Below are 18,587 nucleotides of genomic sequence, written 5' to 3' on the forward strand. Positions count from 1 at the left end.
TGTATGGGCTCTTTGTTTGCCGCATCAGTTATGAAGTGCTCCTGATGTATAAGTCCAGTGTATTTGTGGCCAATATACACAGTCAAGCAACATAATTATGACCACCAGATAATATCCAGGGTAACCGCTGTGTGCAGCCCGGACAGCAGCTAGACAGGCTGGGAGTGACTCAGTAAGGTCCTGGTAGGTTGTGTGAAAGAAGTCATTATGAGCGCCATCTTGACTACTTCTTGTAGACTAGTATTACTTTGGCAGTGAGCCGATCCACTGTAGCTTGTTGGTCCACCCTTGTGCACCCTTGCAGTGCTCCACAGTAACCACGTCACTTATTCTCAGTGGTGCCATTTGTTCACTCACGATACGCTTTCACCGCAGCAGCATTTCACAAACTGCGCAATTTCAGAAATACTGACACCCTTTGCCTGAAAGCCAATAATAATCCCATTTTGCAACTCCCTTTTTACCCATGACAACAACGAAGGATATGTGTGCACACATCCTATCCATCACCTTATATACCCACCAGGCCAGCTCACCACACGTGACTTCCTTCATGAGCTGCGCACTGCCGATGTCTAAAGTAGGAAGTGGTCCTAATAATGTGACTCGAATGTATATGTTGTGTGGGATTTCGCTCTGGTAGACAGGATTAGGGGACGCAGTATAAAGGCAACAACAAGTTCTTTGGATCAAACAGTTCAGTGTTTTATTCACACTTTAGGCAAGTGACAAAACAAGCAGACATAATCAAACAGAAAGTCACCTTGCAGTGTTGGTGGTAATTCACACCATGCGGCAATTCTGCCTCAAAGAGTCCTTGCCCATAGCAGCACCAACCTGTTTTCACGCCAAACAGGTAGCAAGCCTTCATCCAGACACAAGGCTCCCCGATCCCAACACAGAGACACGGCTTCTGAGCCCAGCTCCCTATTTAAGGACAGCCAGGTGCTGCCAAAACCCAGACCGGCACTTAAAATTTGGTCCGGTATTTGACCTCACCTGTCTGTAAATCAGTCCAGCAGCACATGCTGGGAGGAAAATACCTGTTTTCTCAGACAAAACCTCTCACTGTGTCACAGGCTTTTATTTGTTTTTTAACTATATGAAAAAGAGTAGCTGGTGGAATATAGTACGTTTTGCAACACTGTTCAAACCTCAGTTATAAAACCCAAATATAATGGCCCACATTTTCTAATGTGAGTGCACCTAGTGTAAATTGTGCAAACATGTGGTGCAATTGGACATATCCAGGTTTAGAAAAATTACCTCTGCCTGACAAGGGGGTAGTTCTTACTAGAAAAAGATGTGGCTTTGTGGGGGTGCACCATAAATCTGTCATAAAATTTTGTTTCAAAGTAGGCCAATGTATAGTTGGTGTATAGTGTTTACCCCAGGGAGTACCATGTCTCCTTGTGGAGTGCCATACAGAGTCTTAGGGTATGTTCACACAGAGTTTTTTCTTCAGGATTCCTTGTGGTTTTTATTCCAACACAGTTTTTCATGAGTTTTTTTAATGCTGTTTTGATGTAGCTTTTCATCCCACACATTACACTGGGAACTCTGGGTGCGGAATCCACGTCATGTTTCATATGAATTAACAGACGGTCTCCCTTTTAATTTAATACAGTGGAGATTATTTGAAAGGGTGTAGAATCCGTGCTAAAATCCACATTGGAAAAAACGGTGTAAACATGCATATCTAGACAGCCTAACTTTACACCACCTAGGGCTCCAGACTAAAAAAATGTCTTACCTAGGGTTGTCACAATACCAAAATTTTGACTCTAACTCGATACCATTTTTGTCGGGACAAGGTGACAAAAAAAAAGGCAAATTGCAAGTTTTTTTATTTTTGTTCTGTTACTGCGTTCTCCGCATAGGAGATATTATTAAATATTTATACCTTTTCCGACGTGGCCATATGTAATATGTTTTAAACTTTTAATATTTTGGTGTTTTTTTATTTGTTTACTAACTATTAGCCCCCTTAGGGGCTATAACCCTTGTCCTATTAACACTGATAGAGCTCTATTAGGGTGAATAGGACTTCACACTCTTCCTGCTGCTCTGTGCTCTGTGCACACAGCAGCATGGAGCGGACTATGGCAGCCAGGGCTTCAGTAGTGTCCAACAATGAGGAGGAGAGAAGAGGGGACCCTGTGGCCACTGCCTCCAATGATTATAATAGTTATAATACTGGGGGGGGCGGCGCACTACGCCACCAATGATGATACTTTATAATACTGGAGTTGGGGGGGCGAACTGTGCCACCAATGAATATAGTTGATGCCTGAATACATACCCAGGCTGCTGGTGCCGGCCATATCCCATACCCGGCCTCTATGACTGCGCGCTGCGATCCGCCACAATTAGCCCCTCTGGTGCCGCACCTGAGGGGTTAATTGTGACGGATCACAGCGCGCAGTCATATAGGCTTGGTGCCAGATATGGGATATGGCCGGCACCCGCAGCGTTTTTATTCAGGCATAAACTATATTCATTGGTGGCACAGTGGCCACAGCCCCTCCCCTCCTCCTCCCTGCTATCATTCCATTGGTGGCAGCGGTGCAGGGGGGAGGGACTGCCTCCTTCTCCCCTGTGCTGCTGAGGAGAACATGGCACGCACTGAGAGAAGCGCGTCCCATGTCAGTTCCTCGTGTGTGAAAGAGGCAGAGCAGCGCAGGGTCTAGACGCAAATGGCAACACGTCTACAAAGTCTTGTCGGCATTTTGCAATTCTAAGTCGCATTGGCGACCATTTTGGTCGCTATCTGGAGCCCTGCCACCTGTAGGATTAGTAAATACAAGTATGCCTCAGTGTGAATACAGACTTTTATTAGTCTTTGTGAGATCACAGTGTGGCAGATTTACTAATACTATCTAATAGTAAGATGGTGTAAACTTAGACTAGACAGTATTTAACTGTGCTAGATGTATTGCAGTGGCTGATGTATGTTTGAATGATAAATCTGGTGCATCTATAGACTGTCTAGTCTAAGTTTAAAGAGGTCGATCACCCCTGGGGGTTTTCACGCACACCCTTCCACCCCAGCATGGCCAGACCTGCGGAGGTAGTCATTGTTACCTAATCCCCGCCATTGAGTTCCTGTTTCTTCACACTCCCCGATGCAGATCATGCCACGTCAACATTCTGTTTGATGTGGGTCATGGTCACTTATAGGAGACACTTCACTTGCTGACTCAGTGACTTTCTGCAGCGGCCACATGTCTCTCATATTTCATGTCTGTAGGTCATGTGAGAGCTGCCTTGGCACGGGGGGGAAGCAAAGGAGACAGAACCCAACAGGGGGTATCAGGTAAGTGTGATTCCCTACACGGGTCTGGCCACGCTGTGGGGTCTCCCTGAAAAATCCCTGGGATGAACAACCCCTTTAAGCCACTTATTTGCTGGCTAAGTTTAATCCAAAAAAATAACCAGTTGTTTTGAGCCATACCCCTTTCCCACAAACTAATGCCCCTTTACAATAACCAGTACCCCGTTGGCCGAAGAGAAAAAAAAGTATCTAAAAGTGTTTGAAACAGTTAAAGGTTGTCAATTTTATTTTTATATTTATGAGCTATCCTCAGGATAGGTCATCAGTATCAAATCGGCAGGGGTCCAAATCCTGCCCCCCCTCCAATGATCAGCTGTTTGAAGAGACCGCAGCTCTCGTACGAGCACTGCCTTCTCATCACTATTTACCTGCTCGCAGTCACAACTGCAGCAGCAAGCAGGTGTAAATACGACGTTGTCCCATTCGTTTCAATGGGATGGCTCTTTACTGGGGACGGAGCAGTTATAATTACACCTGCTCACTGCTGCAGATAAACAGTGAAGAGAAGGCAGCTCTCATATGAGCTCTGTGGTCTCTTCAAACAGCTGATCGGCGGTGCAGTTGGACCCCCGCCAATCTGATATTGATGACTTATCCTGAGGATAGGTAATAAATATAAAAAAAAAAGCATCCAACTCCTTTAATAGATGTAGTGCAAGGTACTGTATGTATGTGAATGGGCACGACATTTGCCAATTTCCAATCTTCCGGGACGACTCCTGTTACTAATGATTGGTTAAATAAATCTGTTAGCGGTTTTGCCAGCTCACCACTAAGCTCTTTTAATAATTTTGGGTGTAGGGTAGTAGGGAGGAATCGAGCAACTATAGACCAGTGAGTCTGACATCAATAGTAGGCAAATTAATGGAAACCCTATTAAAGGATAGGATTGTGGAACATCTAAAATCCCATGGATTGCAAGATGAAAAACAACATGGGTTTACTTCAGGGAGATCATGTCAAACAAATCTTATAGATTTTTTTGACTGGGTGACTAAAATAATAGACGGTGGAGGTGCAGTAGACATCGCATATCTAGATTTTAGTAAGGCTTTTGACACTGTCTCACATAGAAGACTTATCAATAAACTGCAGTCATTGAGCATGGACTCCCATATTGTTGAGTGGATTAGGCAGTGGCTGAGTGACAGACAGCAGAGGGTTGTAGTCAATGGAGAACATTCAAAACAAGGTCATGTTACCAGTGGGGTTCCACAGGGATCTGTACTGGGACCAATTTTGTTTAATATCTTCATAAGTGATATTGCAAAAGGCCTCGATGGTAAGGTTTGTCTTTTTGCTGATGACACAAAGATATGTAACAGGGTTGATGTTCCTGGAGGGAAACGCCAAATGGAAAAGAATTTAGGAAAACTAGAAGAATGGTCAGAACTCTGGCAACTGAAATTTAATGTGGATAAGTGCAAGATAATGCACCTGGGGCGTAAAAACCCAAGGGCAGAATATAGAATATTTGACACAGTCCTGACCTCAGTATCTGAGGAAAGGGATTTAGGAGTAATTATTTCAGAAGACTTAAAGGTGGGAAGACAATGTAATAGAGCAGCACGAAATGCCAGCAGAATGCTTGGATGTATAGGGAGAGGTATAAGCAGTAGAAAGAGTGAAGTGCTTATGACGCTGTACAGAACACTGGTGAGACCTCACTTGGAGTATTGTGCGCAGTACTGGAGGCCATATCTCCAGAAGGATATAGATACTCTAGAGAGAGTTCAGAGAAGAGCTACTAAAGAGCTACTAAACTAGTACATGGATTGCAGGATAAAACTTACCAGGAAAGGTTAAAGGACCTTAACATGTATAGCTTGGAAGAAAGAAGAGACAGAGGGGATATGATAGAAACTTTTAAATACATAAAGGGAATCAACTCGGTAAAGGAGGAGAGCATATTTAAAAGAAGAAAAACTACCACAAGTGGACACAGTTTTAAATTAGAGGGGCAAAGGTTTAAAAGTAATATAAGGAAGTATTACTTTACTGAGAGAGTAGTGGATGCATGGAATAGCCTTCCTGCAGAAGTGGTAACTGCAAATACAGTGAAGGAGTTTAAGCATGCATGGGATAGGCAGAAGGCTATCCTTCATATAAGATAGGGCCAGGGGCTATTCATAGTATTCAGTATATTGGGAAGACTAGATGGGCCAAATGGTTCTTATCTGCCGACACATTCTATGTTTCTATGTTATGTTTCTATGTTACTGTATGTATGCCAGTAAAATACTAAATCTGCCCCAATAAGAATACATGACTGCAAGGAGCGGGCTGCCAGCTGACCCTGCTTCTCACATATAAGAAGGCAGCTGTGACTACGAAATAGATTAGATTTTTATGCATTTATTTAAGCTGTTTTCATTGTATCACCAATACTTATTATAACCTTATAGCACGTGTGTAATGTCTGCAGCCATGACATTTGTGTTCCTAGATAAATATAGAGCAAACCAGGTCATAGATGTTGTTGCCACCACAGAGCAAAGTAGCAGCTTTTATATGAGCTGTTTTTACTCAGCATGAACGCACAGCCAGACAGGGTTGTGCAGTATCATTGGCAATAATTGTCCTATATAGTATTGCAATGGTGCACAGCCAAGTGGGCACACTGCATCTTAAAGGCACACCATATAGAGTTTATTTTTTTTAATTACAATACTAAAGAAAGTGTTTGCACATTTCAAGTGATATATCAAAGTATAAAAGAGTAACTTGTTCAGCTGCTTGATCAAAAAATTGTTACCCTTAAAAAACAAAAAAATACCCGGTGTCTGTTAGGACTTAATTGACGCTCTTCCACGAGACCTGAAATCAGCTGCTGTGTACCACTATACTGTGCTGCCCTCAGAGAAGGCAGGATAAAGGAGCTGATAGGTTCCTGTTAAAATAACATTGATATTTTTTTCCTTTTTTTTTTTTTTTTTAAGTGAAAGAAATGTACTTCTCAAACTTTTTGGCATTTTTTATAATTTACATTTTGAGTGAACCTTAATCAAAGCCATTGGAGCCCCCCTCCCCCCCCCTTCCACTCTAAAAAATAACAATAGGGCAAATTTACTAATCATGTCTAATATTGAGATAGGATAAAACTAGACTAGACAGTCTGAGAGTGTGTGAAATATAGCGCAAAGGCTAATGCTTGATGGGAAATGTGGTGCCTCTTTAGGCTACTTTCACATCAGCGTTTTTGGTTCCCAGTTTTGAGATCCAGCAGAGGATCTCAAAACCGAGCCAGAACGATTTTGTCCCCATTCATTGTCAATGGGGATAAAACTAATCAGTATGCATCAGTTCCGTTTTGTTGCGTTTTGTGACCAAACTCAAGCTGGAGGTTTTGTGTCCAGTCTGCAAAACCAAACAAACTGGATCCAGCAAGAAAAACAATGTAAGTTAATGGTCCCGGATCAATTTTTTTTCGTTACTGAAATGTATTTAATTTCTATTTAATACAACCGGATCCGGATTAAACTGATGAATTCGGGTGTATTAAATGAAACGGAAGCATTTTATTCAGGTTTTGAGGTCCTGTGTCGGATCTCAAAACCTGAATAAAGAATGCTGATGTGAAAGTTTGAAATTACATCACCTTTTGGAGTAAACTTAGGGTGCATTTACACCAACAGATTATCTGACCAATTTCTGTCCAATCAGACCAAGAGTTGTTGTGTATAACAAAAGATCTGTGTGTAAATGGCCATCTGACCAATTGGCCAGAAAATCTGTCAGACAATCTGTTGGTGTAAATGCACCCTTAGAGCGGCTGTCTAGACCTGCACCATATTCATCACAGGGACTCAGGCTGGAAGATAAATGTGGTGCAGGGATAGACACTGACTCTAAGCCATCTACTGGTTGGCTTACTTTGAGACAGATTTTTATGTCAGAATTGGGGCAACTTTTTGGCACAAAATGGGCATCTTAGACCCTGCCCGTTTCCCATGAAGCTACACCCAGGGGACCCAAGTAAGTATATTCACTGTGGGTGGCCCGGCATATGGGGGGCTTTTTATAGGATTGGATAACCCCTTTAAGTAAGCCAACTAATAGGTTGTATAATCTTAGCCTAGACAGTATAAAGATGCACTAAATTTATCATCCAGTGTCAGCCACTTTGATAAATTTGGCCGTTCATTACCGTCTAGGCTAAAGCTAAATGTATATTCTCTGAACCCGCTGATATCCAACCATCTAATGCGTATGGAAGGGGGGGGAACTTTTACCTGTCCTGATGGCAGAAGTTGGGTGAAAGAGTGGCTGGATATGTTGTCTAGCAACCGCTCTTTTTTCTCCTTGCTCATGCACAACACATGCATGCTCGGTAGAGACCGTGTTATTTCATGTGAATACAAATATCTAAAGGCCCCTTTTACACAGACCGATTATTGGAAAAAATGGAGGTGCCAGATCCAGCACCTTACCAATTTACTAGGTAATAGAAGTAAAAATGCTGAGTTCAATGGACCAAATTTTCTATAATGATATCCATTGGGTTTCCATTACGGTTTTAACAATTCTGCCAAGCTAAATAACACTGAATGCAGGCGTATTTTAAAAAAAAATTCTGGACTCTGTTATGGAGGCTCTTGCTGAAACCTCTTTCACACGTGTGAACCAAGCCTCATGCCTCATTCACACAGTCAGTGTTCGGTCAGTGATTTCCATCAGTGATTTTGACAGATCCAGACCTTATCTCTATGTAGCCTCCACTCCTGGTTTTGGCTCACAATCACTGATGGAAGTCACTACCAAAACACTGACGTGTGAATGAGGCTTTAGTGAGCTTGTTAAATGGTCATCTGGTGATCCCCAAGAAAAATTTAAAATTCACTGTTGTCTAGTATGAAATATAACAGGTTGTCATGCAGGGACGTGCACAGACATTTTGAACGGCAGGGGCTTGAGTAAAAAAAAAAAGGGCACTTGTCATAATTTAAAAAAATGTTTGTACCACGAAGCTTACTTTACTAGAAGTCCTACCTTGTTCTCCATCAATTTTTTGATACTGTACTTGTAAACATGACAAAATCCACAAATATTACTTTTTTGGTTTCACCGTACATATTATGGTAAAATGAGTGATGTGATTACAAGACTCTACAGACTCTAATATGCAAAGAGACAACACACTACAACCACAAGTATGCAAAGGGTCAAAGCAGTACAACTATTGTTCCTTGGCATACTTGTTTTGTTCCTGGACTTTAAATTATATACAATATATTACCAGGGTGGACACTGAGGGCAGACAGGCACTAAAGGAACTTAGGCAGCAGACGGAGTCGCACAGGCCGGCGCTTGCTCCCTTGCATTAATCCCGCTGGGGGGGGTCACGTGACGTAGTAGACGTGCGTCACGCACGTCCGCTACCCAGGCAGCCCCTGCGCTAGCCTTAAAGGACCCTGTCACCCTGACCCTTCACAGGTGAGCGGGCGGACTGGTGAATAAATTGTATCGGTGAATAAATTGCGCTGCGGACTTGCGGCGCGCCTGTAGTGGGTCAGCTTGGGCAGGGCCGTCTTTAATATTGATTGGACCCTGGGCGAGAATTTACTTGGGCCCCCTGGATCCCGCCTTCCCACACCCTAGCAGGCAATCATGCCCTCCACCACTATATATAATATAGTTTACAGTGAATGACTGTAAATACTTACAGTTCTGAAGACTCCAGCAGCTCAGGATCAGTGCTCAGGGCTGGAAGTGGGCACCGCTCTGCAGTTCAGGAAGGAGACCGGGGCTCTGCTCACCCTAGCGTTACAGTGCACCCCAGCACCCCACAGTATGCAGTATAGCACCCTATAGTATACAGCACCCCACAGTATGCAGTATAGCACCCTATAGTATACAGCACCCCACAGTATTCAGTATAGCACCCTATAGTGTACAGCACCACACAGTATACAGTAGAGCACCACACAGTATACAGCACCCCCAATATATAATCTCATATAGCACCCCCAGTATATAATCTCATACCACAGCCCCCCAGTATATAATCTCATACAGCAGCCCCCCAGTATATAATCCCACACAGCAGCCCCCCAGTATATAATCCCATACAGCAGCCCCCCCAGTATATAATCCCATACAGCAGCCCCCCCAGTATATAATCCCACACAGCAGCCCCCCAGTATATAATCCCACACAGCCTCCCCCAGCATACAATCCTCAGACCCTCCCCAGTAGTCACATCCAGCTCTCCAGCGCTGACAGACTCTCTCCCCTCTACAGACGCTGCTGAGCAGCCATCCCTGATCTTCCTACTCTGAAGACAGTCGGCCAGTGCCTGTGATAGCAGAGCGCTTCCGACCCACGTGACCTACCCATCTCCTGCAGGCTGCAGCAACACTGAGTCCTGGAAGAAAGAAAGGACCTTTGATTACCTCATAGCCATGTGACCAGTAATATCGCTATGTTACTGGTCACATGGTGATGATGTCATGTAAGGTCCTTTCTCACACAGCTCTCACTCTCTCACAGTTCGCTTTGGAGTGCCGGTGTTCTGTAATGGCATTAAAGGGGCAGAAGGGGGCAGCGGCTCAAGCCCCCTTTGAGCCCTATGTGTGCACGTCCCTGTTGTCATGTAACATAATTAAACTTTTGTCACTGAAACTTACATGCCCTTAGAATATTATGCAGCAAAACCAAAAGATCATCTCTTTTGATATAGCCCCCCATCTAGACTGTGCCTCTGTCTTCTGTGTATATTGGCGTCGCTATATATGGATTCAGTTGTATTCTCAGTGCAGATCCCTGATGAGGATATGCTGTATTGTAACAGCAGGGTTGACATTTCGGAATATGTAAACCAGGTATTTTTAGTACAGGGTATATGATTTTTATGTATCCTTTTTATTATTGTTTTAAGTTTTAATTTCTTTTACCAAACGGTTAACGTTGCTTCTTTGAACTAGCCACTTTTACTTCGATTACCTAGTAAATAGTAAATTATTTAATGAATAATTATAACCCCTAGTGTTTTCAGTATTCCCGAGTAACCAGAGTAATTTTCTTGTTTGCAGACCACTCTGAAACGAAGAGGAAGTCGAGAGATGCACAAAGATAAAAAGACCTCCAGTCAGGTATCTGAATTTTGGCTTTTTCAAGTGATTGATGTAGCCACTGCTTTCATGTGAGTGGAACATGTTAAAGCTTTTGGGGAAAATTGGGCTAGCTACCTAGAAACTGCCTTCATTAAAGGTATATTTCATTTTCTTCAAGTTCACCCCTATCCACAGGATAGACTCTAGAGGATATACTGTTAGATCAGTGGGGGTTCGACTGCTGGAACCCCAACCAGTCATGAGAATGGCTGCCCGGTACCTAATGGGGACTCCCAAAATTAATGGAGCGGCAAGTTGAGCATGCGAACTGCTGCTCCATTCATCTCTATAGGGCTGCCAGAAATAGCTGAGCATTTTTGTACTTGGCTGTCTCCGGTAGTCCCATAGAGATGAATGGAGCAGCCGTGTGTATACTTGACTTGCTGCTACATTTATTTCAGGATCCCCACAGAGTATAGTGCCTCTGTTCTCCTGATAGGTGGGGGTCACAGCAGTCAAACCACCACTGATCTAATAGTTATGCCCTATCCTGGGAATATTGGATAGCTTGACATAAGTGGAACACCCCTTTATTAAGGGCATTGCGCTTCTTGGTAAATGTAGCGCATCTTATGCCAGTCTTAATAAATTTCTCCCACTGTTGAGTTGAGAGAGGAAATAATGTCTGCTTGGGTAGATAGCTGTATACTGGTTTAGAAGGAGCATTATAAATCTCTATGCAGTGAGCTCCTTCTGGTGGTGAGTACAGGCAGACAGACTGTTATAATGTGCCATAACACTATGGATATGAGAAGGTAAGACATCCTTAATCCATTAAATCTGCTCCTATTTAGATTGAATTATAGGTATGAATACAGTCCAGACGTCCACCAAAAGTCACTAAAAGCAATCATAAACCAAGAGGAGGAACAGTGCAACTGAATAAATATATTTCTACCACCTGAGATATTAAAAGGGTTCTCTGGGAATTAAGAAAATTTAAATACTTAAATATTACTTTATTTTAGATATTTTTCCAAATACCTTTCATTAGTTATAATGGCTCATTTTGTCTGTGGAGCAATCATTAGGAGAAATAAAATGGCCACCGTCATATTAGTACACACAAAACCTGTCCTAATCACACAAGAGGACAAATTACTTCAGAACACTGAGCTAAAGAGACGCCTCATCCTCATGCCTCAAGATAAGATCTTTAGATGAATCTCTGTGGGAGTGGAGTTCATGAGAAGACAAGAAATACAGAGAGGATAGAAAGGACAGACTGTGGGACTGTGGTAATGGAGACTGCATACAAGTGCTGCTGCTCATAAGCCACATCTCCACCCTCCTCACAGTACTTCATGTCTCCTCATGAACTCCTTTCCTGCAGAGATTTAGCTGAAGATCATATTAAACTGTATTCAGGATCATAATTTCTGACAAGCAGCGCAGAGAGAAGGCTAAAGCAGCTCTATAGCTCAGTGCTCTGAAGTAACTTGTCCTGTTGTGTGATTAGGACAGTTTTTGTGTGTACTAATAGGATAGCGGCCATTTTATTTCTCTTAATGATTGCTTCCTAGACAAAATAAGCTATTATAACTAGGGTTGAGCAAAGCAAGCTTCGGATCATACAGGGTGGGCCATTTATATGGATACACCTTAATAAAAATGGGAATGGTTGGTGATATTAACTTCCTGTTTGTGGCTCATTAGTATATGTGAGGGGGGAAACTTTTCAAGATGGGTGGTGACCATGGCGGGCGGGTGGCAATTTTGAAGTCGGCCATTTTGAATCCAACTTTTGTTTTTTCAATAGGAAGAGGGTCATATGACACATCAAACTTATTGGGAATTTCACAAGAAAAACAATGGTGTGCTTGGTTTTAACGTAACTTTATTCTTTCATGAGTTATTTACAAGTTTCTGACCACTTATAAAATGTGTTCAATGTGCTGCCCATTGTGTTGGATTGTCAATGCAACCCTCTTCTCCCATTCTTCACACACTGATAGCAACACCGCAGGAGAAATGCTAGCACAGGCTTCCAGTATCCGTAGTTTCAGGTGCTGCACATCTCGTATCATCTGAAGGCAATCGTCTATGCTGTGAAGATATGAGATTTTAATACTGTACAGAAATTCATTTCCATACAGCATTCAAATGTATGGGCCCCGGCGATGTGAAATTCGTTATGTCCGAAGTCGCGCAAGACTTTGTTTAACTTCGGCCATCAATTTTTTAACTTGAAAGCCACTCTAAAAATTGATTCGAAGCCAGTTTTGGTACCGGTTGGTACCTCGGTACCAAAGCCGACTTCGGATTCAAGTTTTTAAATGGTTTTCCGAAGATTGCAAGACTTCGGCGATGACGAATTTCACCTCGCCGGAGCCCATGCATTTGAATGCTGTACAAAGACAGATCTCTGTACAGCATTAAAACAAAGTTTTGACCAAAGTGACTTGGGATCTCTGATCCGAAGCTCGCTTTGCTCAACAGTAAGTGATCAAAGTTATTTGGGAATATATTTATAATAAAGTAATATTTAAGTATTTAAATTTTTTTAATTCCTGGAGAACCCCTTTAAGTACTTACTCATCACCACCATGGATAATGGATATCTGTATTAACCACATAATTACCATGGACCTGCAAAGAGACTTATTAAAGGGGTATTCCCATCACATACAATGCAGGCATATCGCTAAGATATGCCCCCATTGTCCTCTGGGACCAGCACCTACAAGGAGAACGGTGCAGGGAGAGCTGTGGCTGGAGGACCCCAGGTTTCCCAGGGTCCGTCCACCACAACCGCTGCTCCCCGCCGCTCCCATACAAGTGAATGGAAGCGCATCGCGCACGCGCGGCCCCTGCTCCCATTCATTTTTATGGGGCAGACGGAAATAACCGAGACAGCTATTTTCGGCCGTCCCATTGAAATGAATGGAGGGCGGCTGCGCATGCACAGTGCGCCCTCCATTAATTTCCCCGCTCCGTTCTCGTTGTAGGTGCGAGTCCCAGAGGTGGGACCCGCACCTATCAGACAATGGGTGCATATCCCTAGCGATATGCCCCCATTGTATGTGATGGCAAAACCCCATTAACCACTAAGCCTCTGTATAAATACTAATCACAAATCCTTAAAATTGCTTTATGTATAATGTGTGATGCAGTGTGCTGTATGTACATAGATGGCAAAAAAAGAGTGTACCGTAATTGAGGTTAGAGGCAAGGGAGGGGAAATGTGCGCCTGCATGTCCTGTATTTGTCTCTTGGAAGTTCAGGATATACTGCATTTGGTGGGTTTTTTATGCTTAATCAGGTTGATAATGTGAATGTATGGATGGCAATAAGGAAGGTTTGTAATACCAAGCAGTTTGAAGTTAGTGGGTATGAAGTGACGGGTGTGGCAATGTTTAGGCAACCATACAAAAAGCACAAAAGCACTTCAAAAGACAGGTTTTCAGGACTTAGTCTATCTGGCTTTTGTGATGTATCCAGTCCTGTTATATAAATTGCAAAAATATAATTGTGTGTAAATGTATGTCCCTAATGATTCTGTAGAATTGGAGACATTACCATATGTAAATGGTTTTTACCTCATTTTTCATTTGGGAATATTTGCTACTCTACTCATGAGACTTGAAAGTGCAGGATGGAATCATTTTCTCTGCTGGAACATATCCCTTTTGGCCAGTTTCACACTAGCGTTCAGAGATCCAGCAGGCTGTTTCGGCAGGAAACAGCCTGCTAGACCTCTCTGGATCCAGAATTGCCAGATGCTGCCTGAATACCCGCCGACCCCTTTATCTATGATGGGGACTGGTGGAGATCCGTCCGTAACCTGGCAAATATACCAAGAATCGGCCAGACTAAGGCCCCTTTCACATGGGCGAGATATCCGCACGGGTGCAATGCGGGAGGTGAACGCATTGCACCCGCACTGAATCCGGACCCATTCATTTCTATGGGGCTGTGCACATGAGCGGCGATTTTCACGCATCACTTGTGCGTTGCGTGAAAATGGCAGCAAGCTCTATTTTGTGCGTTTTTTTCACGCAACGCAGGCCCCATAGAAGCGAATGGGACTGCGTGAAAATCGCAAGCATCCGCAAGCAAGTGCGGATGCGGTGCGATTTTCACGCACGGTTGCTAGGAGACGATCGGGATGGGGACCCGATCTTTATTATTTTCCCTTATGGTTATGGTTATAAGAGAAAATAATAGCATTCTTAATACAGAATGCACAGTAGAATAGGGCTGGAGGGGTTAAAAAAATAAATAAATAATTTAACTCACCTTAATCCACTTGATCTCGCAGCCCGGCATCTCTTCTGTCTGTCTTCTTTGCTGTGTACAGGAAAAGGACCTTTGATGACGTCACTGCGATCATCACATGGTCCGTCACATGATCCATCACCATGGTAAAAGATCATGTGATGGACCATGTGATGAGCGCAGTGACGTCATCAAAGGTCCTATTCCTCAAAGAAGAAGACAGAAGAGATGCCGGCTGCGCGAACAAGTGGATTAAGGTGAGTTAAATTATTATTTATTTATTTTTTTAACCCCTCCAGCCCTATTGTACTTTGCATTCTGTATTCAGAATGCTATTATTTTCCCTTTTAACCATGTTATAAGGGAAAATAATACAATCTACACAACCTTGAACCCAAACCTGAACTTCTGTAAAGAAGTTCGGGTCTGGGTACCACATTTAGTTTTTTATCACGCGCGTGCCAAACGCATTGCACCCGTCCGATAAAAACTGAACAACGGAACGCAATCGCAGTCAAAACTGACTGCAATTGGGTACTTACTCGCGTGGGTTTGCCGCAACGCATCCGGACCTTATCCGGACACGCTCATGTGAAAGAGGCCCAATACCTCTGCACGCAGCCTGCCAGATCTCCGAACGCTAGTGTGAAATTAGCTTTACATGTACAAGTCACAAATACTGCTTACTTTTACCTGTGGTTTGTAATTTGTGTAAATGTGAAAGACATTAAATTGAAATATCATTACATTAACAAGGATGTATATTTCCTAATATGCAGGAAGACAGAGCCGATTTAAAGTGCCAGTTACAGTTCGCAAAGGAAGAAGCAGCATTGATGAGAAAGAAAATGGCAAAACTTGGAAAAGAGAAAGATGAATTCGAACAAGAACTAGAGAAATACAAGTCCATTTACGGAGATGTTGAAAGTCCTCTTCCAACAGGGGAAACTGGAGGTCCACCCAGCACAAGAGAGGCTGAACTAAAACTACGTCTAAAGTTGGTGGAAGAGGAAGCAAATATCCTTGGCAGAAAATTAGTTGAGCTGGAGGTGGAAAATAGGGGCATTAAAGCAGAAATGGAAGACCTCAGGTGTCAGTATGAAAAAGAATTTCTTAGCAGGGAGTATGTTTCAAGCATTCCTACCTCACCATATGGTGATTCCATGGAATCCGCCACAGAGCTGCGGCGCCATCTCCAATTTGTGGAGGAGGAAGCAGACCTCTTGAGGAGATCCATTTCAGAGATAGAGGATCACAATAAGCAACTTACAACAGAGCTAAATAGATTCAAGTTTGGACCAGTTCAGGACCTTGTTTGGATTGATGACAATTCCTCCAAATGCAATGGTTCTACACAGGAGGAGCTAAAGTCTGCAAGAATCCAGATAAGTGATCTAAGTTCTAAGGTTATGAAGCTTCAATATGAAAATAGGGTTTTACTATCAAATGTCCAACGTTATGATCTTGTTTCACACTTGGGAATGCGTACCGCAAGTCCACGGGATAGTGATGCAGAAAGTGATGCAGGGAAAAAAGAAAGTGACAGTGAAGATGGACGTCCTGTTCAACCAAAGAGGGAAGGGCCTATTGGCGGGGAGAGTGACTCTGAAGATGCCTACGAGAAAACTTCTGGCTTTGAAAGTGGAAAACCATCAGACGTTGGTGACTTGTACTGTATGGAACTGGCTAAAAAGCGAGAGGATACACAATATTACATGAGCATAAAACTTGAGGCCGATCGACTGGGGAAAACTGTAGACCGTCTTATTTCAGACACAGATAGCCTAATCTATGATGCCAAGTTGCAGATGACCGGTGGATCTGTGGAGGAGATGAAGAAGAGCTGTCAAGAGAGAGAAGATACTACTGGGTCAGATGTTTTAAACAGCATCAATAATAAAATGAAAGTGTTCAGGAAGGAACTCAATAGTTTTTTAGACACGATTGAGAACTCAGGTGAAGGTCTAAAAGAGCATGTAGAAGACCTCTCCCCAATGCCACATCTCACTGAATCATCAAGTTATTTGTCCAACTTGACTTCAGCATCTCGAGATTCTCCAGTTGGAAATCTTGGAAAGGATCTGCTAACTGACTTTCAGGTAAATAGATGTGTATTCACATGATATTTTTCTTTTTTGACATTAACACATGGATACTTTTTCCCCAGTTAACTAGTGTTAGAGGATTAAAACATCAAATTGTACGCTTACCTTTGAACACAGTTTTACCTTTTATATGTTGGTGTAATCTACTTGTACTGGTTGTGCATTGCAACTTGTATTATAGCCCATATGAGAACTATAGTCTTCTGATTTGCAAGGGAAACAGTCAACATTGCCAACTAAGGGCTTGTTCACATCCCTGTTATTATTACTGTTCATCTGCTCCATTATAGGAGCAGAAGAATGGAAATAATGGAAGTGCCAGATTCGGCACATAACTGACAGGAACAGAACCTAACAGATCCCATTGACTATAAAGGGATTAATTCGGTTTCCGTTCTGGAGAACGTTTTTTTTTTTTAGCAGAGAAAAATTTCCTGCATGCAGGACTTTTCACCCTGATATTTCCGACAACTTCTATGATGGAGGCTCCAACGCAGATGTGAACAATTTGATTACTGTTCTTTAACTTTTTAGAATTGTGAATGCAGCTCTGAACAATGATACAGCCTGTAATCCAGGATTAATAGAAGATATTAAAGGGAACCTGTCATCAACTTTGTGCTGCCCATACTAACGGCAGTATAAAGTAGAGACAGGTGAGTTGATTTCAGCAGTCTGTCAGGCCCCTTGCAGACGAGCGTGTCCGGATTAGGTCCGGATGCGTTGTGGATGCGTTCAGTGAAAACTGTGTGATTTGGCAAGCAAGTCCATCCAGAAATGAATGGGTCAGGAATCCGTGCGGGCGCAATGCGTTAGCATCACGCATTGCACCTGCGTGGAATACTCGCTTGTGCGAAAGGGGCTTAAGTGGTTGCCAAGAACCAACATCACAATCATTGCAGACTGGGCCTGGAAAAGAGTCCCGGCCACCTGAGAAGAGTCCTGGTTACTCATGAATTCCTGCTCTCCTGCCCACCTGCTAATGACTGACCGTCTTCTACCTAGTTTTCTCCCTTTCTCTCTAGGAGAGAACTGCCAATCATCAGCAGATGGCGGGGAGAGCAGGAGATTATGGATAACCAGGACTCTTCTCAGGTAGACTGGACTCTTCAAGGCCTGGGCTGCAATGATTATGATACTGGTTCTCAGCAACCACTTACTTTTAGCTCATCAGTGACACACCGCTGACATCAGCATTTCTGTCACTGATTTATACTGCCCTTAGTGAGGTCAGCATATAGATAATGACAGGTTCCCTTTAATGCATTGTAATTATATTGTAAGGTTACTCATTGTTTTCTGTATATAAGCAACAAAATTATGTTTAAAGGTAAACATACAATTTAATTTATTAAAATGTTTATATGTCCGTTAGTTATTAGATTGTTACCCCCAGTAGTTTAAGGGGTTTTCCAGGAATTATTTAAAATGGCCGCCAGAAACCTGTCCTAGGATCTGAGCAGGATTGTTTGCCTTCACTTGCAGAGCTGCCTAGGGGGTGAGGAGACAGGACCTCACTAACACTTGTATATGCTACATTGGTGAGTTTTCCTGTCAGGCTGCTCAGACATGATGGCATATCATAGGCAGGATCACATAATTATCATCCCCTCATCCCCTTGGCAGCTCTGCAGGTGGTTGCAATCAGTCCTGTTTACATACTAGGACAAGTTTCTGGTGGGTTCAGTATATTCAGGGCCTATTCTCAAGTCCAGCACCCGCACTGCAGTGCTTGTGTGAGATCTGTAGCCTCTTTATTGTTTACATGGGATGTCCACCTGCACACCGTCTACTTAGTAATGTCAGAGCAGCGTATTG

General features: G+C 43.0%; 1 protein-coding gene across 3 annotated transcripts in view; it reads left to right on the top strand.

Annotated features, from left to right (window-relative positions):
* The window catches only part of MTCL1 (microtubule crosslinking factor 1), a 195,753-nt gene that overhangs the window by 104,544 nt on the left and 72,622 nt on the right, over positions 1-18,587 (top strand). For all 3 annotated transcript variants that reach the window (XM_040432034.1, XM_040432035.1, XM_040432037.1), the window contains exons 4-5: positions 10,366-10,425; positions 15,444-16,763. In XM_040432034.1, coding sequence (XP_040287968.1) covers positions 10,366-10,425; positions 15,444-16,763 — 1,380 coding nt within the window. The remainder of the gene's footprint in view (positions 1-10,365; positions 10,426-15,443; positions 16,764-18,587) is intronic.

This window comes from Bufo bufo, chromosome 5, assembly GCF_905171765.1.
Source record: "Bufo bufo chromosome 5, aBufBuf1.1, whole genome shotgun sequence".
NCBI classification, from domain to species: domain Eukaryota; kingdom Metazoa; phylum Chordata; class Amphibia; order Anura; family Bufonidae; genus Bufo; species Bufo bufo.